General features: G+C 25.9%; 2 protein-coding genes across 3 annotated transcripts in view; both read right to left on the bottom strand.

The window, feature by feature from the left end:
• LOC111626210 (FYN-binding protein 1-like) overlaps positions 1–7,233 on the bottom strand; it is a 34,999-nt gene extending 27,766 nt beyond the window's left edge. The window contains exons 1-3 of one of the 2 annotated variants that reach the window (XM_023369520.1): positions 5,923–7,233; positions 5,255–5,394; positions 3,551–3,612 (exon numbers count right to left, since the gene is read on the bottom strand). The gene's annotated coding sequence lies outside the window, so the exon portion shown is untranslated. Of the gene's footprint in view, positions 1–980; positions 1,132–3,550; positions 3,613–5,254; positions 5,395–5,922 lie in introns of those variants that run through there. The other variant, XM_023369521.1, reaches the window with a different exon arrangement.
• A 430-nt stretch (positions 7,234–7,663) lies between these two features.
• Positions 7,664–15,471, bottom strand: LOC111626209 (histone-arginine methyltransferase CARMER-like). Its single transcript, XM_023369519.1, has 11 exons — positions 15,327–15,471; positions 14,351–14,461; positions 14,082–14,259; positions 13,878–13,968; positions 13,695–13,776; positions 10,436–10,611; positions 10,172–10,309; positions 9,870–10,051; positions 9,666–9,797; positions 9,481–9,599; positions 7,664–9,402 (listed from the first exon to the last, which is right to left on the bottom strand). The coding sequence occupies exons 1-11, from the start codon at positions 15,399–15,401 to the stop codon at positions 9,259–9,261; spliced, it is 1,428 nt and encodes a 475-aa protein (XP_023225287.1). The 5' UTR covers positions 15,402–15,471; the 3' UTR covers positions 7,664–9,258.
• Between the last annotated feature and the right edge of the window lie 428 nt (positions 15,472–15,899).

Raw genomic sequence — 15,899 nt, 5'->3', positions numbered from 1 at the left:
ATATAAATCATGATCAACACAACCCAATGTCTTTTGTTATTATAGAGGATGCTTCTTTTCTATTCTCAACTCACAATAAGCTTTTAAGGGAGTAACCTACAACAATACTAAGACTTAAAAAAAAAAAATAATGCACTAATTTTCAATTCTCAAACTAAACAATAGCATATTTAACTGCTACTTTAAATATTTTCATTGATCCAAATTGAACTTAGGCAAACACAATGCAGTCTTGTTTATGAATTGAATGAAAATATAAGTTTAGAATAATTTTTATGCCAGATAACAATGTTATCTTATCCTATCTTAACGTTCATTGCCAATAGCACGCTAAAAGTTAAGAGAAAAACGTAAAAATATGAGTTTATTTTACATTAAAAATAAGTAAATAGACGATTAGTATCCTGACTATTAATTTTTGTTTTGTTGTGTTGTTTGCCTCGATGCTGTTAGCAAGGAGGTCGAATTCTACTCTATCTATGTTAACTACAGAAAAAAGTTTATTTACAGTATATATATATGTTGCGCTATAATTAAAGAAACTCGAATATGACGTCACTATTTATAAAAATTCTATTTTAATCGAGTAAAAAATAGGTTAATAATTTAAAACGAATTAGAATTTTAAAAAAATACTAGATAAGGCGAGCGTTATTTACAATATTTTAACAAAAGCATACAATTCTCACCTGAGGACGAGTCGTACTGAAACGCATCTAACGGAACTTTGAACTTGAGGTTGCGTTATCTCCTCATCCATTAACTTGGCAGGTGGTTCTTTTCCTTTCCTTACATAAAAATAGTTTGTAACTGTCCTATATAATTTTTTTAAAAATTTCAATACTTTTCCCTTATCAATTTGGTAAAATCCATACAATAAAAAAAGAAATAAGAATAATAACAACAAAAAACCTATCAAGAGAATCTATTTTAAACCAGTTTTGTTGACCTCATTAAGAAATAGTCATTTCCACACCTACCTGTATAGCGATTCTAGTGGGATGTTCACCTCATCAGACTGGTACGTCAGGAGTTAAAATAACTACAATGAGTTTAATAAAACAGTCTTAAATATGTGGAAATATTACTTAAAAGAATAATAAATTATGAATTTCATAGTAATTAATAAGTAAACATAAAACAATGACATAACATTTATTTCTNCTTCCTTGTTAGCCTTGAAATCTTCCATACTAGATTTTAGATAATTAACCTTGGACAAAGTAGAGCAATAAATTATAGTTATCTTCCTTACATAAAAATAGTTTGTAACTGTCCTATATAATTTTTTTAAAAATTTCAATACTTTTCCCTTATCAATTTGGTAAAATCCATACAATAAAAAAAGAAATAAGAATAATAACAACAAAAAACCTATCAAGAGAATCTATTTTAAACCAGTTTTGTTGACCTCATTAAGAAATAGTCATTTCCACACCTACCTGTATAGCGATTCTAGTGGGATGTTCACCTCATCAGACTGGTACGTCAGGAGTTAAAATAACTACAATGAGTTTAATAAAACAGTCTTAAATATGTGGAAATATTACTTAAAAGAATAATAAATTATGAATTTCATAGTAATTAATAAGTAAACATAAAACAATGACATAACATTTATTTCTCACTTAAGACTCAAATTGTTTTTAATACAAAATTTTTGATGTCTAAATACATAATTTTATATATTTATTTTAGCTAACAAAACATTTTTTTTCATCCTTTTTTAATACAAACTGAATTGGAAAATTTTAAAGTACACTATATACTTCTGAAATAACTACATCATTATTTATAGCAGGAATAATGAATGACTCATTAATTTTAGTCAATTCTTAATAACAGCAACATACAGTATACAGGGAATTTCTAGCATTTTATTATTGGTTTATTATTAATTTTACTAAAGAATGNAAAATTTTATCAAAAATGATAACTATTAAAGATTAATTTCAATAAGAAAGTTATAAATTTGAAATGATGTACCAATAGGTCATGAGAGAAAGTTAAACCAGGAAGCTATAGTAATGCACTTTTAACATTTTCCGCATTTAGTTTGACCCCAAAAGAACATATCCACCTAGCAACATGTCAGTGACCTTAAGAAACTTTAAAATATTGTACAAGATTTTAAACTTTCTTAAAACAAATAAATAAAATTTTAGAATTAACTAGACAGGTTTCAGAAATTAATTAAAATTTAATGCTGATAAACATTTTTAGTGGTAAACAATGACTGTCTAAAAACATATTTATAAATGACATTCATAAGAGAGATAAAACACTTAATCAGTTTTGCATACTTGTTATATCAAATGTAAATAGAAGTAAGGGTAAATTGATAGGTTATCTTTAACAATAGTTATTTAGTTTATGATAAAATAATTAAACTTCATTTACCAGCCTGGAAATTGCATAATATGAATCAACAAAAACTTTAACCAGTCTCATTTTTTATAATTAAATAATTTTTTTACATATGTATGAAAAAGACAATTATATAAACTAATTTATTCTATGTTTGAAGACAATTAAAAGTAACAAAAATGTTGCAATATTCTTTATCAGTGAAGTATGAAGTTCATGTGATCTATATTATAGATAAAAGAAAATTATGAAATTTATTCCTTGAGCAATAATATATAATAATATATTACAAATTATTACACTGTATTTAGTGCAAAGGATTATTAAGTGCTTTTTATTACAATTAAATTAAGAAAACTGGTTACAAAAATGATAAATTGGAAGATTATGGTAACATAACTGCCATATTTCTTTTATATTAATTAATATGAATAATATAGAAATAATTTTACATAATAATAATGTTTTATTTCATTCTGAATATAATTCATTTTTATAACTTATCTATAATTAAAATTACAAACAAAAAAAATACAAATGTTATGAGTCAGAGCCATTAGTTATTTATTGTAGAAGCTTTTCATAATTAAAATAAATGTTCTCTTCCTAAGAATCTATTAAGAAAGGTTAAGTAAATAGTTTCTGACACAGGAAATAATATGCATTAATCAGTTTTATACAGTATAGATTTTTATTAATAATTTAAATATCATTTAAATTTTCAGTTTATAATTAGTGACTTAAAGAAATAATAGCACTGATAAAAATTTTAGATTTTTGCATTAAATTCTTTTTTAAAAATAATATAAGTTAAGGTGTTTTTACATATCCTCCAACAAGTTTGAATTTCCAGTTTTATTTTAATTTTAATTATATTCATAGAGGCTTTTATTTTTAAACAGGTGCTTCCTTGTTAGCCTTGAAATCTTCCATACTAGATTTTAGATAATTAACCTTGGACAAAGTAGAGCAATAAATTATAGTTATCTTCCTTACATAAAAATAGTTTGTAACTGTCCTATATAATTTTTTTAAAAATTTCAATACTTTTCCCTTATCAATTTGGTAAAATCCATACAATAAAAAAAGAAATAAGAATAATAACAACAAAAAACCTATCAAGAGAATCTATTTTAAACCAGTTTTGTTGACCTCATTAAGAAATAGTCATTTCCACACCTACCTGTATAGCGATTCTAGTGGGATGTTCACCTCATCAGACTGGTACGTCAGGAGTTAAAATAACTACAATGAGTTTAATAAAACAGTCTTAAATATGTGGAAATATTACTTAAAAGAATAATAAATTATGAATTTCATAGTAATTAATAAGTAAACATAAAACAATGACATAACATTTATTTCTCACTTAAGACTCAAATTGTTTTTAATACAAAATTTTTGATGTCTAAATACATAATTTTATATATTTATTTTAGCTAACAAAACATTTTTTTTCATCCTTTTTTAATACAAACTGAATTGGAAAATTTTAAAGTACACTATATACTTCTGAAATAACTACATCATTATTTATAGCAGGAATAATGAATGACTCATTAATTTTAGTCAATTCTTAATAACAGCAACATACAGTATACAGGGAATTTCTAGCATTTTATTATTGGTTTATTATTAATTTTACTAAAGAATGTACTTTTTTCTGTTTTATAATTAAATTTTTATTCTTTAAAAAAATACAGTGGCGTGTATAAAATTCTATAAAATATAAAAAAAACTTTTATTATGTTAAACTTCTTTAAATCTAATATTTAGTTTATATTTCTATACAATATAAAATAATATATATATTTACAAAGTATATGAAAAGAATAACAACATAATATAATTTAATATTAAATATAAATATTATTTTTATAACTTGTTCTGGTAAATAAAAATATTAAAACTCATGGGAACATGTAGTACTTTATTCAGTGTATCAATGATTCTTAGAATTCTTAATGATTTAGCATTTTCTTGGAAGCAATATTTATTTCTTGCTCAACATACATTGCAATTTTATGGTAGAACACAGTAATGCAAGTAAGAATTTCAAGTAAATGATTAAGGTCATCGCTCTTATGTTTTAAGTACATGCATTAAATAAGGTATTCAAACTTTAGAACCACTTCAAATTGCATGCTGAATAATAAGTCTGCTTTAGCATAATATTTGGGGTGTAACAAGAAATGTTGATATAAATCATGATCAACACAACCCAATGTCTTTTGTTATTATAGAGGATGCTTCTTTTCTATTCTCAACTCACAATAAGCTTTTAAGGGAGTAACCTACAACAATACTAAGACTTAAAAAAAAAAAATAATGCACTAATTTTCAATTCTCAAACTAAACAATAGCATATTTAACTGCTACTTTAAATATTTTCATTGATCCAAATTGAACTTAGGCAAACACAATGCAGTCTTGTTTATGAATTGAATGAAAATATAAGTTTAGAATAATTTTTATGCCAGATAACAATGTTATCTTATCCTATCTTAACGTTCATTGCCAATAGCACGCTAAAAGTTAAGAGAAAAACGTAAAAATATGAGTTTATTTTACATTAAAAATAAGTAAATAGACGATTAGTATCCTGACTATTAATTTTTGTTTTGTTGTGTTGTTTGCCTCGATGCTGTTAGCAAGGAGGTCGAATTCTACTCTATCTATGTTAACTACAGAAAAAAGTTTATTTACAGTATATATATATGTTGCGCTATAATTAAAGAAACTCGAATATGACGTCACTATTTATAAAAATTCTATTTTAATCGAGTAAAAAATAGGTTAATAATTTAAAACGAATTAGAATTTTAAAAAAATACTAGATAAGGCGAGCGTTATTTACAATATTTTAACAAAAGCATACAATTCTCACCTGAGGACGAGTCGTACTGAAACGCATCTAACGGAACTTTGAACTTGAGGTTGCGTTATCTCCTCATCCATTAACTTGGCAGGTGGTTCTTTTCCTTTCCAGTGGCCTCTTCCTTAATTCAGGCAATTTTTCTTTTGCTCCTGTAAACACGTTATTAGCCTAATAAAGACGCTTTCTCTTCCGAGTTCCGTACATTACTCGCGCTACAACTTTGACAATTAAACGGATGACGTCAAATTTCGCACTTAAAATGGAAGACCATAAAAATCAACTAATTTTAACTCGCTCTTATATTTTCAATTTATAGCTATTTTCCCCTCGTAGACTACACAAATTCAAACATTAGTTACGATCCGGACGTTTAAACACCACTTATCGTATTACATTAAAAACAATGGCATAAACATATTTTGAAAGAAAAATTAAAACCCAAGCGCAACTAATAATCCGTTTAAACATAATTTTATAATAACTACAAGGTTTTTACTGCTATTTACTCGAGCAAAACGGAAATTAAGTTAAATCTACAGACTGAAATTACGTTATCATTATATAAAACTTATATAGACGAGTTTAGAATTAGTTTAAAAGTAATACCTCCATACCGTTATCGATACAGACTTCTAGCACCTGAATTTTTCATCTAATTTGCATATTTATAAACTTACCTGATACGGTACAAGGACAGTCAGTTCTATTTCCTTAATTCCACATTAGAGGTCGAAGAAAAATGTTCTACATTCCGAATATTTCTAAGCATCCCCTGTGTGTTTATTGCACAGGCGCCAACTGATTATTGTTAACGTTTTACGAAGCATGATACAAGTTGCGCAGTAGTTAACAATATCCATTCTACCGTCCCTCCGAGGGGGAATATTGAAATTTAATCACAACACTTCTACACTTTTTCCGATAATTCGAAACCGTGCTTCTCGTTCTGGTTTTGAAAACCCAAGAAACAAGTTTCTCGCCATACAAATAAACCGGTTTATTTACAGCTGTAAAAGAGATAATACCGTTTGAAAGTCGCAATATGATTGATGTTTTACTATATATAATTAAACTTCCACTTCCTTTCGTAGTTACGATATGATCGGTCAACGACTTGATTTGCTGGGGAAGACCATTTTTAAAATTTATATGAACCTACAGGCATATCGCTTAATTAAGTTAAAACTCGTTATAACTTATTTATTTTTTTGCCGAAGTTTTCGTTAACTGGTTATCGGAAAATTAAATCCGATAATATAAAATTAACATTCTTCTTAGTTTCCCGATTATTTGAAAAATAACACCAAAGCTATTAAAACAAAAATGTAAAATCATGCTTTCTAGAAGAAATAATTTATATTTCTAATTCCTTACCATGTTAAAGTTTAATAGGTGAAATTTATATTTATATATTTAACAATAATTTAATATTTTGTAATATTTTAAAAATTAGTTTGAAATCAAGACAATTTAGCATAAAACAATAGACTATCTCATAAACTGTTTAGTTTCTTTTTGATTCAATGTCTAGTTGAATTTGTCAAGTGTACTTTGATTTTCTAATAATTAAGATTTCAAATCAATCTATAATGTAGAAATTTTAATTACAGTTATCTTTATCGGATAAATTTAATTTATTAAGAAAACATTCATTATGTCACTAATGGATTGATCTTACTGCAGGAAATTCTTTGTGGTTACAAAGGACGACACACAACAGTGACTAAAATCTACACTCTAAACAATAAATTCCTACTGAATACATTCATGTTTGAAGCAGGATTTCCTGTATGTCACGATCTGACATAAAAGAAATGACTTAATGATTTCTGCAATGTTAAATTGGCAAATTGAGGGAAATAAATCTAATTATATTAGCAATACCAAATAATGATATAAAGTTGATAAAACATTTGATTTCTTTCCAAATAACAATTGTTAAAACAAGCAAATTAATCATCAAATAATTAATTCTGCAATAATCAATGAGAACCTTCAAGAATGTTTGATATTTAAGTTTTTAATTATTATATGATTAAATTTTATAACAGTGAATATCATTATCTATCCATAAAATTCCCAATGAAGAAAGATTTTATAGTAGTATTATTCAATCAATGAACTATTTGGACAATATTTAATGATTAATAATAGCTGATATTTAAAAATGCTAACATAAATTTCTATACTGACTAATGAACTCACACATTTTCTGTAAGCTATAAAAATATCTCAAATAACAATATCTACAACATATTTTAATAAAAAAAAATCTTTGATTTGTAAATTTTATTTTAGAATTTGAATGTTTATGAGCAATTTGATATTTAAAATGGTATAAAAATGTATTACTACAAGTAGTCTAACACTTATGTAATGTGAGATGTACGTACTATTGTCACATAAACTTCAAACTTGTCATTTTTTGTAAATTGTTTATAAACTACAGATTATATACAAATTTTAAGACTGACATTTCATGATTAATTTTCACAATATCATACATTGTTCAAAACCATACTATATATCAAGTTTTGAATGTCTCTTACGAGACAAGGAGAAAAAAGTATACACATTGTGCCACTTTTATTAAGTTTTAATAGTGCAGATACAGATTCAACTGACAAATTTCTGTCAACATAAAATCCACTTTATTTTTGAGAATGATCCAAATTGCATATCTATTAAAAAAAGGAAAAGCTATTTTTGAATTTTGATATTTAAAAATGCTTTCAAATGGCTTTAAAGATAAAACAAAAAACTGAATTTTTGCTTATAATTATAAATTTTGTATCTAAAAGCTGCCAAGCAACTTCTACAGAACTGCAGTCTTAAGGCAAATATTGGCATTACAGGGTGGAAGAAAACAATCCTATACAGAATTCTCACTGGAAAAATTAAACTTCCAGAACAGAATTCATACAACTTATCTTTGAGACTGTTGAAACTCATAACCTATAAAACTACAGTGATTATTCAAACACAAAACAAATAAATTAGAAAATACTGTGGCTATGAATTTCACATCCCAAAGACATCAACATGATCTCTCAGTGTCTATAAGACACACAAACACAAAAATTTTAACAGCAGACCTGCCAATAATTGCAACAAACTTTAAAATGCAATAGTCTAAATTATTCTACTTATTCCCTACTTGATGATTACCAGTGGGAGATGATTGAAAAAATACTCAATGGTCTCTTATAACGAGACTGTTTACAACAAGGATAAATCCTTGAGATTGATAGTATGGTGGTCACAATAAAATACATCACTATTACAATTTGTGCCATGCAGAGAAATGTCTACTTTTCGAGTCTTTACTGAACTAATTCTAATGCAACTTTATGTGCTAGACAAATAAGACAACACTCTGACACGAACCACCAATAATGTGAGCTTATGTAAAAACATTCTACTATGGCTTAGTCTAAGTCGATCCTGTGAGAATGTCTTACACCATTTCCATATTTTAGTCTGGATGAGCACCATTGTAGATTTGCGACATGAACAATTTATTGACGATAAATAGAAGGGGACATTCCTATATGACCTTTATGTTATCAGTAAAAGTTTATCTCGTTGTTGCAGATAATTCAGAATGGTAGCAGAAATTCATATTGAGCACCTTAGAACTTTTATCTATAAATAATTATTTAAAATTAAATTGAAAGTGCTATGTTTAATTTGCTATTTAAATACTGTCCATCACATGAATAATTCACTGTCCCCAAATACCATACTACAGCACCCAACAGATGAGATTTTACAACTCAACTGAAATTAACAGGGAATGGCAGGACTGCATCATTTGTTCCAAATCAATTTGTTATTCATTGTCCAAAATATACAATTTTTTGGTGTGTTTAAAATAAACACACCTGATCCATACATCACATTCATTCATTTCACATTTATACAACACACACTCATGTATGTTTTTTCAAAGTAATTGTTGTTCATGAAAAAAGTTCATTTCCACTTTAGATGTCCATTCTTGCTTTCTTTAATTATGGTTTAAAAGTTGGATTCATTTGTCCAGGCATCACAATATTGCCAGGTGTAACATAATCACCAATCATTAAACTATTATTGACAGGAAAATGAGAGGTATTGCCTAATACTACTTGCTGCTGCTGTTGCTGTTGTTGCTGCTGCTGTAAATAATAATTATGTAATTCATTACTTTTTGTAAAAAAGTATGATGTAGACAAAAAAAAAATTATACTTACTTGTGTAAAAAGAGATGGAGAAATTCCTCCACCTATGGAACTAGTAGGAATACTTGCTTGAATACGAGAAGTTCCTGCTTTTATATTTGCACTCATTGTGCCTGGACTAGATAATGATCCTTAAATATAAATAGTAAGTAAGTAACATTTATGATGTCAACAATATCAAAAGATATTTTACATACCAAGAGAAATAATACTAGAATGATGTGATCCAAGATTCTGTTGTGAAGGTTGTTGGACAGGATGTACTTCCATGACGTTATCTCCATTCATTAATGTCATACCATTTACTACAAGTTCAGCATTAGTAGTAACTAAAAAGAAATTTAAAAAATCATAATTTGAAAAATTAGAGAGGGAAGGAAAAACAAAACAGAAATACACACCCCCATTTTGAGCATCAAGAGTTTGCCAGTAACTCTCACTTGGAGATGTTTCATTGCATCCAGGTGGTGGTTGTATTGCCTGACCTGTATATCTAAAGAATGGATTTTTCAAGTCCAATGTATTGAAAGCACGAGTTCCTGTTCCTTCAACACACAATTCTATTTCTACATCATAACTTTGTCTATTAAAAAAAAAAGGAAAGAAAGAAAAAGAAATTTATTTTATACTTTTTACCAAAAGCCAAAAGTTTTGCAATTCATAATAAAACAAAAAGACATGAGAAAAAATTTAAACATCTAACCTTTTATTTGAATTCAGAACTACTCTTCCTGTTAATGTTTGGCCTCTTTGAACAAATACAGGTGTATTTAATAAGCATCGAACCTGGTACCAATGAGTAAGAGGTTGAGTTGGAGAAGTTGAAAGCCATACTGTTTGTCTGAAATATCATATCTCCAGGTATTAAAATAATAAACTTATAACTTCAAATAATTGCTAAAAGCTAATAGACAATTGATGTTTTCAATTACACTTTCTATATTAAAGAATAAAATGTATTACTCACATGGAACCAAAAAATGCCACATCAAACCAAAATGCTAAACCATGCAATTCTCCTGATTGAAGCAAAACATAACTTAGAGGTATTTCTATTTGATGAAGATCAGATTCATGTGATGACTGAAAATCTACAGTGTAACGGAGAGACTTTGCCATGCAAATGCGTATGTCAAAAGTATCCTAAAAATATAGAATATTTTGTAATGTTGCTAATTTCAATCAAATATTTTTTTCATTAAAATTCCTGGAATTTTACTTCAATTTGTAAATTTCTAAGATTAAAAACCTAAAATTGTAATCTTAGAAACAAAAGTAAAATTCTAGGATTTTTACAAAATACTGATTGATTTATTAATAAATATTACAAATAATCAATACTTTCATCATCTAATAAGCTAGAAAAATATGCTCTTGCCTGTCTGTCCACAAAATTTTTGATTGAAAAGTAAAAAATTCAATAGATAATTATTTATATATTACATTATTTGGAGAAATTTCATAGCAATTTAAATTCTTAAAAATTACAGAAATACTGCTTATTTATGCATGTATGTACAGTACATGGATGTACCTGTGTCAAATATTAAGTGACAGAATCTTACAAAATGAAACACACTATATAGTATAAGGTAAAAGTGAATAAACAGCATTATGAATTATGAAATGTAATTTTGCTGCTAATAACAAATTTCAAGAACTTGATATTTAAAGTCTGTTCTTAAAATACATGTTAATAATTAATTATTTTATTATTTACATTACTCTACAGAAATTATCCTCAATCCTAAAGAAAGAAAAAACTTTTAAGGGACAGACACATCATAAAATCCCAAATTATTATATACATATACAAACATGTGAATTTAGAATTTATATATTATATTTTAAATTAATTGCTATTATATTTACATGAAAGGCTGCTACAAATCTTCAAAATCTTTAATCTTCAGCTACCTGCATGGAATCTGACAGCACCATGATCTCTAATTTAATCTATAATTTTAAATTATGCAAGTATAGGCAGTTCTCAACTTTAATACTTTCTTAAAATCATAACTGAACATTTGGAAGCATCTATCAGTCTGTATCATCTTAATAAAATACATTCAATTTTCTTCCGTTTTTAATCTGGTGAGATTTTATCAAATGCCATATAGGTGAATCAGTTATAATATTGGTATATATTTTTCCAATAACATAATCAACATTTTTTAAATCAAAGAACATGTTACATTTTCTCATTTTGCTGAATAATTTATATTATTAGAAATAAAATTACATAAATTGACTAAAACATCACATTGATGATAATGTGTGTGTAAATGTATATGAAAAGTTTTAAAGGTATTTTAATATTCTGATGTAAAATATCATATGGCTAGATACATGTATGTATGTGATGGCACCTATCCATATGATATTTTACATCAGAATATTATAATACAACTACAGATGCATGTATGTAATAATTTATCTTGAAAACATTTGTGACATTTGCAAAAATGAAAGATTGAAATGTTTTTTTTTATCATATTAGTAAATATAAGATTGGTTTACACTGTTTAAAGATAACTTTGAATTAATAATTTTAAATTACTTAGAAAATAGTTTTACAAATAAATAATAATTGCTTTAAATTAAAAGCATATATTATTTTATTAAAATAAACCAAATATGCTAGACTTTTTGTTTTAATAAAGTAAATAACAAATAATTTCTATGGTGATTACATTTCATTTTTCTTATTTTTTAACAAGAACATTAAGTGAGAATTTTAAAATAAAAATCAAGAAAAAAATTTAAGATGCATTTTTAAATGTAAATAGCAGAACAAAAAATAATTAAAATAATTTATGTAAAAATTTAACTTTGATGTCTCTTCAAATAATATTAATTGAATCAAATGGCAAAATGACAAATGTCTACTTGGTTATAAATTATTTCAAATAGACTATAGCAGTGGTTCTGAAACTGTGGTCTGCAGACTCCTGAGATCCACAAGATACTTGTCAGAAGTCTGCAGGAACATTTATTATTTAGCAAATATTTTAAAATATTATTTAAAGCAATATTAAGCTTTGAATGAAATTTCATAATCTGTATATTATTTATTAAAATGTTGCAAAAAAGAATCAACTTTTTAATTTTAATAAAAAAGTTGGTTCTTTTTATTAAATTTAATAACTTTTAGTTCTGTTATTTTAACAAAATTTTTCGAATTATTGCAATCAAACACTGTCAAAAAATAATATTAGACGCCTCAAATGATTTTTATTATTGTAGTTTATTAATTAATGAGTAACTGCTAACAGCTAAAAACAGGAGCCTGCAAAAATATATCTTCTATACACAGATGTGCAACTTTCAAACTTTTAGAACCACTGGACTATAGTATATGATTTTTTCCATAATTCATTTATATTGTCAGAATATTCTAAAATCACCAGAACTTAAACATACATTATATTATATAACCCTTGGGTCATATGGTGCTAATCCTCAGTTTGTGGTATTCTGAGATATTCAATTACTGGTACAAACAATGTACTTTAGCATCAGTACATCCTTATCAGCTCGAGAAAAAGTACACTTGGACACTGGTAATTGCAAAAAGTAAAATGAATGATATCATGTCCCTGTCCCTGATCAGATGAGTTCCTGAAGCATACCAAGCTTTCTATTACCAGAACAAGACAGGTGACATTGTTGTTGATATGGAAATATTGATGAATAACACCGAGAAAAATAAAATAAGTAGAAATATTAACTGGAAATAAGTATTTTCTAGATGATATTTTTTCTGGTTTTTAATAACCAATGTGTGAAATTCCAAAAATTTTTGAAGACACACAGTATCACATTATATCACTTCTATCATTTTATCTTAATCCATAAAATCTTTCTTGTGGGATTTTTTTAAAATCAGATTATCATAATCTTTTCTGTTTTAAGTATGAGATGACAGTCACATCTATAGGCAAAGTTCAGAAAGCAAAAATATTAACACACATCTATTCATATGATTTTAGGATTTTTTTAAACATTCAAACTCAGTTACCCCAGAAATGTAAATCTGAGGGTTAACACTTTATGTCCCAGAAGACTTTGTATAATAATTAACTTAAACAAATATATAACTTCCCAATGTATACCATTACAATTTTCAATCACTTTAGATGCTGTCTTAAATGATTCAAGGAAGAAATTCCCAGTACAAATGGGTAAAAAATAAGACTATAGAAAATTTAAATAAAAATATTTACAACAACTGGTTGTCTGAAATATTCTTGAACAGCTGCATCTCTTAAACTTGATAAATCTACTCCATGAAAAGACTGTTGATACCTATAATAATTCATAATTTTAATTGTATTCAGTTCTGATCTTGCAATTTAATATTTACACAAAACAAAAAACCATTACATTCATCATACTACAAAACTTACCAAAAATTAGCCTTATTTAACTGTTCCATATATAAAGATGAATCACTAAAAGGTGCAATGTGCAGATCTCCTCTAGAAGGAAACATTTTACCTAAAAATATCCCACTTAAATTAGAATGTACAGTAAATAACTATTTTTTGAATAAAAATTTTTCATCAATAAGTGATAAATTTTATTTTTAATTTATATAAAGATGACATTACCATCAGGTGACAACCATTTTTTAGCATGAAGATATGTTTCAAGCATACGTTCATTAAACAACATATATCCCATTGGTTCTGAAACAATCACATTAACTAATTCTGGTAGAGTAATTTCTTCAATTTTCCCAGGTATCACTATAATTCTTCCTGCCAATTTATTGTGATAAACTAAAGTCTAAAACAATTGCAAAAAATATAGTATAAAACATTTGAATCATAAATAATCATTATTTATCATTTAAATATATAAAATCATAGATACTAACTTCAGCATGTTTTGCCATAGAACTTGCTTCAACAGCATAGACTTTTCTTGCTCCAGCTTGTATAGCAAAAAATGAAAGTATTCCAGAACCTGCACCCACATCTAAAACTATCTGAAATTGATAAAAATTTGTTATATTTAATAATAAGATTTATATACATACAATATTATATATAACTTAGTTCTCATTTTGCTTAAAATTTCTTTCTGATATTATTTCAAAATTGTTAACAAAAGTTTATATTGTTTCAGATAAAATAAAGTAATAGCATTTTCATTATTTTTAAAATATAGTTAAAAAATTTCTTATTAAAGTAATATATGCATTAAAGCAGATTAACTAAAGTGCATCTGAGATAAAACCAATGATTAGAATTTCAGTTGTTAAAACACTTTCTTCTAATTAGATTTTCCCTTTACATACTTGAAATTATTTCTAAACGAAATTTTAAAATATGACAAATTCCCTCATCAAAGCCAATGCCACTATCAAACTTTCATTAACCTCAAATTTATTTCATAAACTACTGTGTATATATATATATATATATATATCTATTTATATATTTATATCAGACTTGATATCTATACACATTAACCACTATTATACTATAACCTCCTAAATACAGTACTTCTTTAAATATGATAATTAAATAATCAGAATTAATTAAGAATCAGAAATTACCAACTGAAGTGAGTTTGGAAACCAGTTGATCAAACTATAGTTCAATAGTTACTTTACTGTTTATCATCTTTCAAATTAAAGTTCAAAATATTATTTTATTCATTATTATGAAATTTGGAATTGATAAACAACATTCTTTCATTTTTTAATGAAGTACTTTTATTATATTTCAAAATAAATAACATAAAAATAACTTCTATAAATTTTTAAAAATAACTCAAAATATTTTATAAAATAAAATAAAATGTACAAAATTAAAAATTAATATTTTGAGTATTTGAAATTCTCTTACTTTATCTTTAAAATCTTCCATATTTGCTAAAATTGCTCTCTGATAAGTAGATGTCCTAATGTAATCTTGCATCATATTTTGTTGTTGAGAAAGATAACCATAGAACTGAAAAAAATTTGTTTTTAGTAACTTATTAATAATACAAATTGAAAATTTTTTCACATTTAGACAAATCTATAAATTGATTAATACATTTGACTATATACAATACTATATTTAGCTTTTGTTGACATTAAAAAAATTACCACATTCAATTTTTAATATAATAATTATCTTATCAAATTTAAGACAACACAACAATACAATTTTAAATATGAAAATCTGTTGTAAATCTAAACATTTGCCGATTCTTCACAGAAACATTCAAATAATTCTACATGGACTTTATATGGCTTTTGCCTGAGTAATTATATTATATACTGTAAGTTAATTAAATTCTTCATATTCTGTAAATAAATTTAATTTCTTTTTAAATTTCATTCAAGTTTTAATCAATATCTATCTATAATAGAGGTTCATTAATCCAGTACCTACAAGATCAGAATGGTAACAGTTTATCTAAAATACTAAATT

This window comes from Centruroides sculpturatus, unplaced genomic scaffold, assembly GCF_000671375.1.
Source record: "Centruroides sculpturatus isolate CEXI.00-Female unplaced genomic scaffold, Cexi_2.0 scaffold285, whole genome shotgun sequence".
Classification (NCBI taxonomy): Eukaryota; Metazoa; Arthropoda; class Arachnida; order Scorpiones; family Buthidae; genus Centruroides; species Centruroides sculpturatus.
The sequence above is the reverse complement of the archived record's forward strand: the minus strand, read 5'-3'. Positions and strand labels throughout refer to the sequence as shown.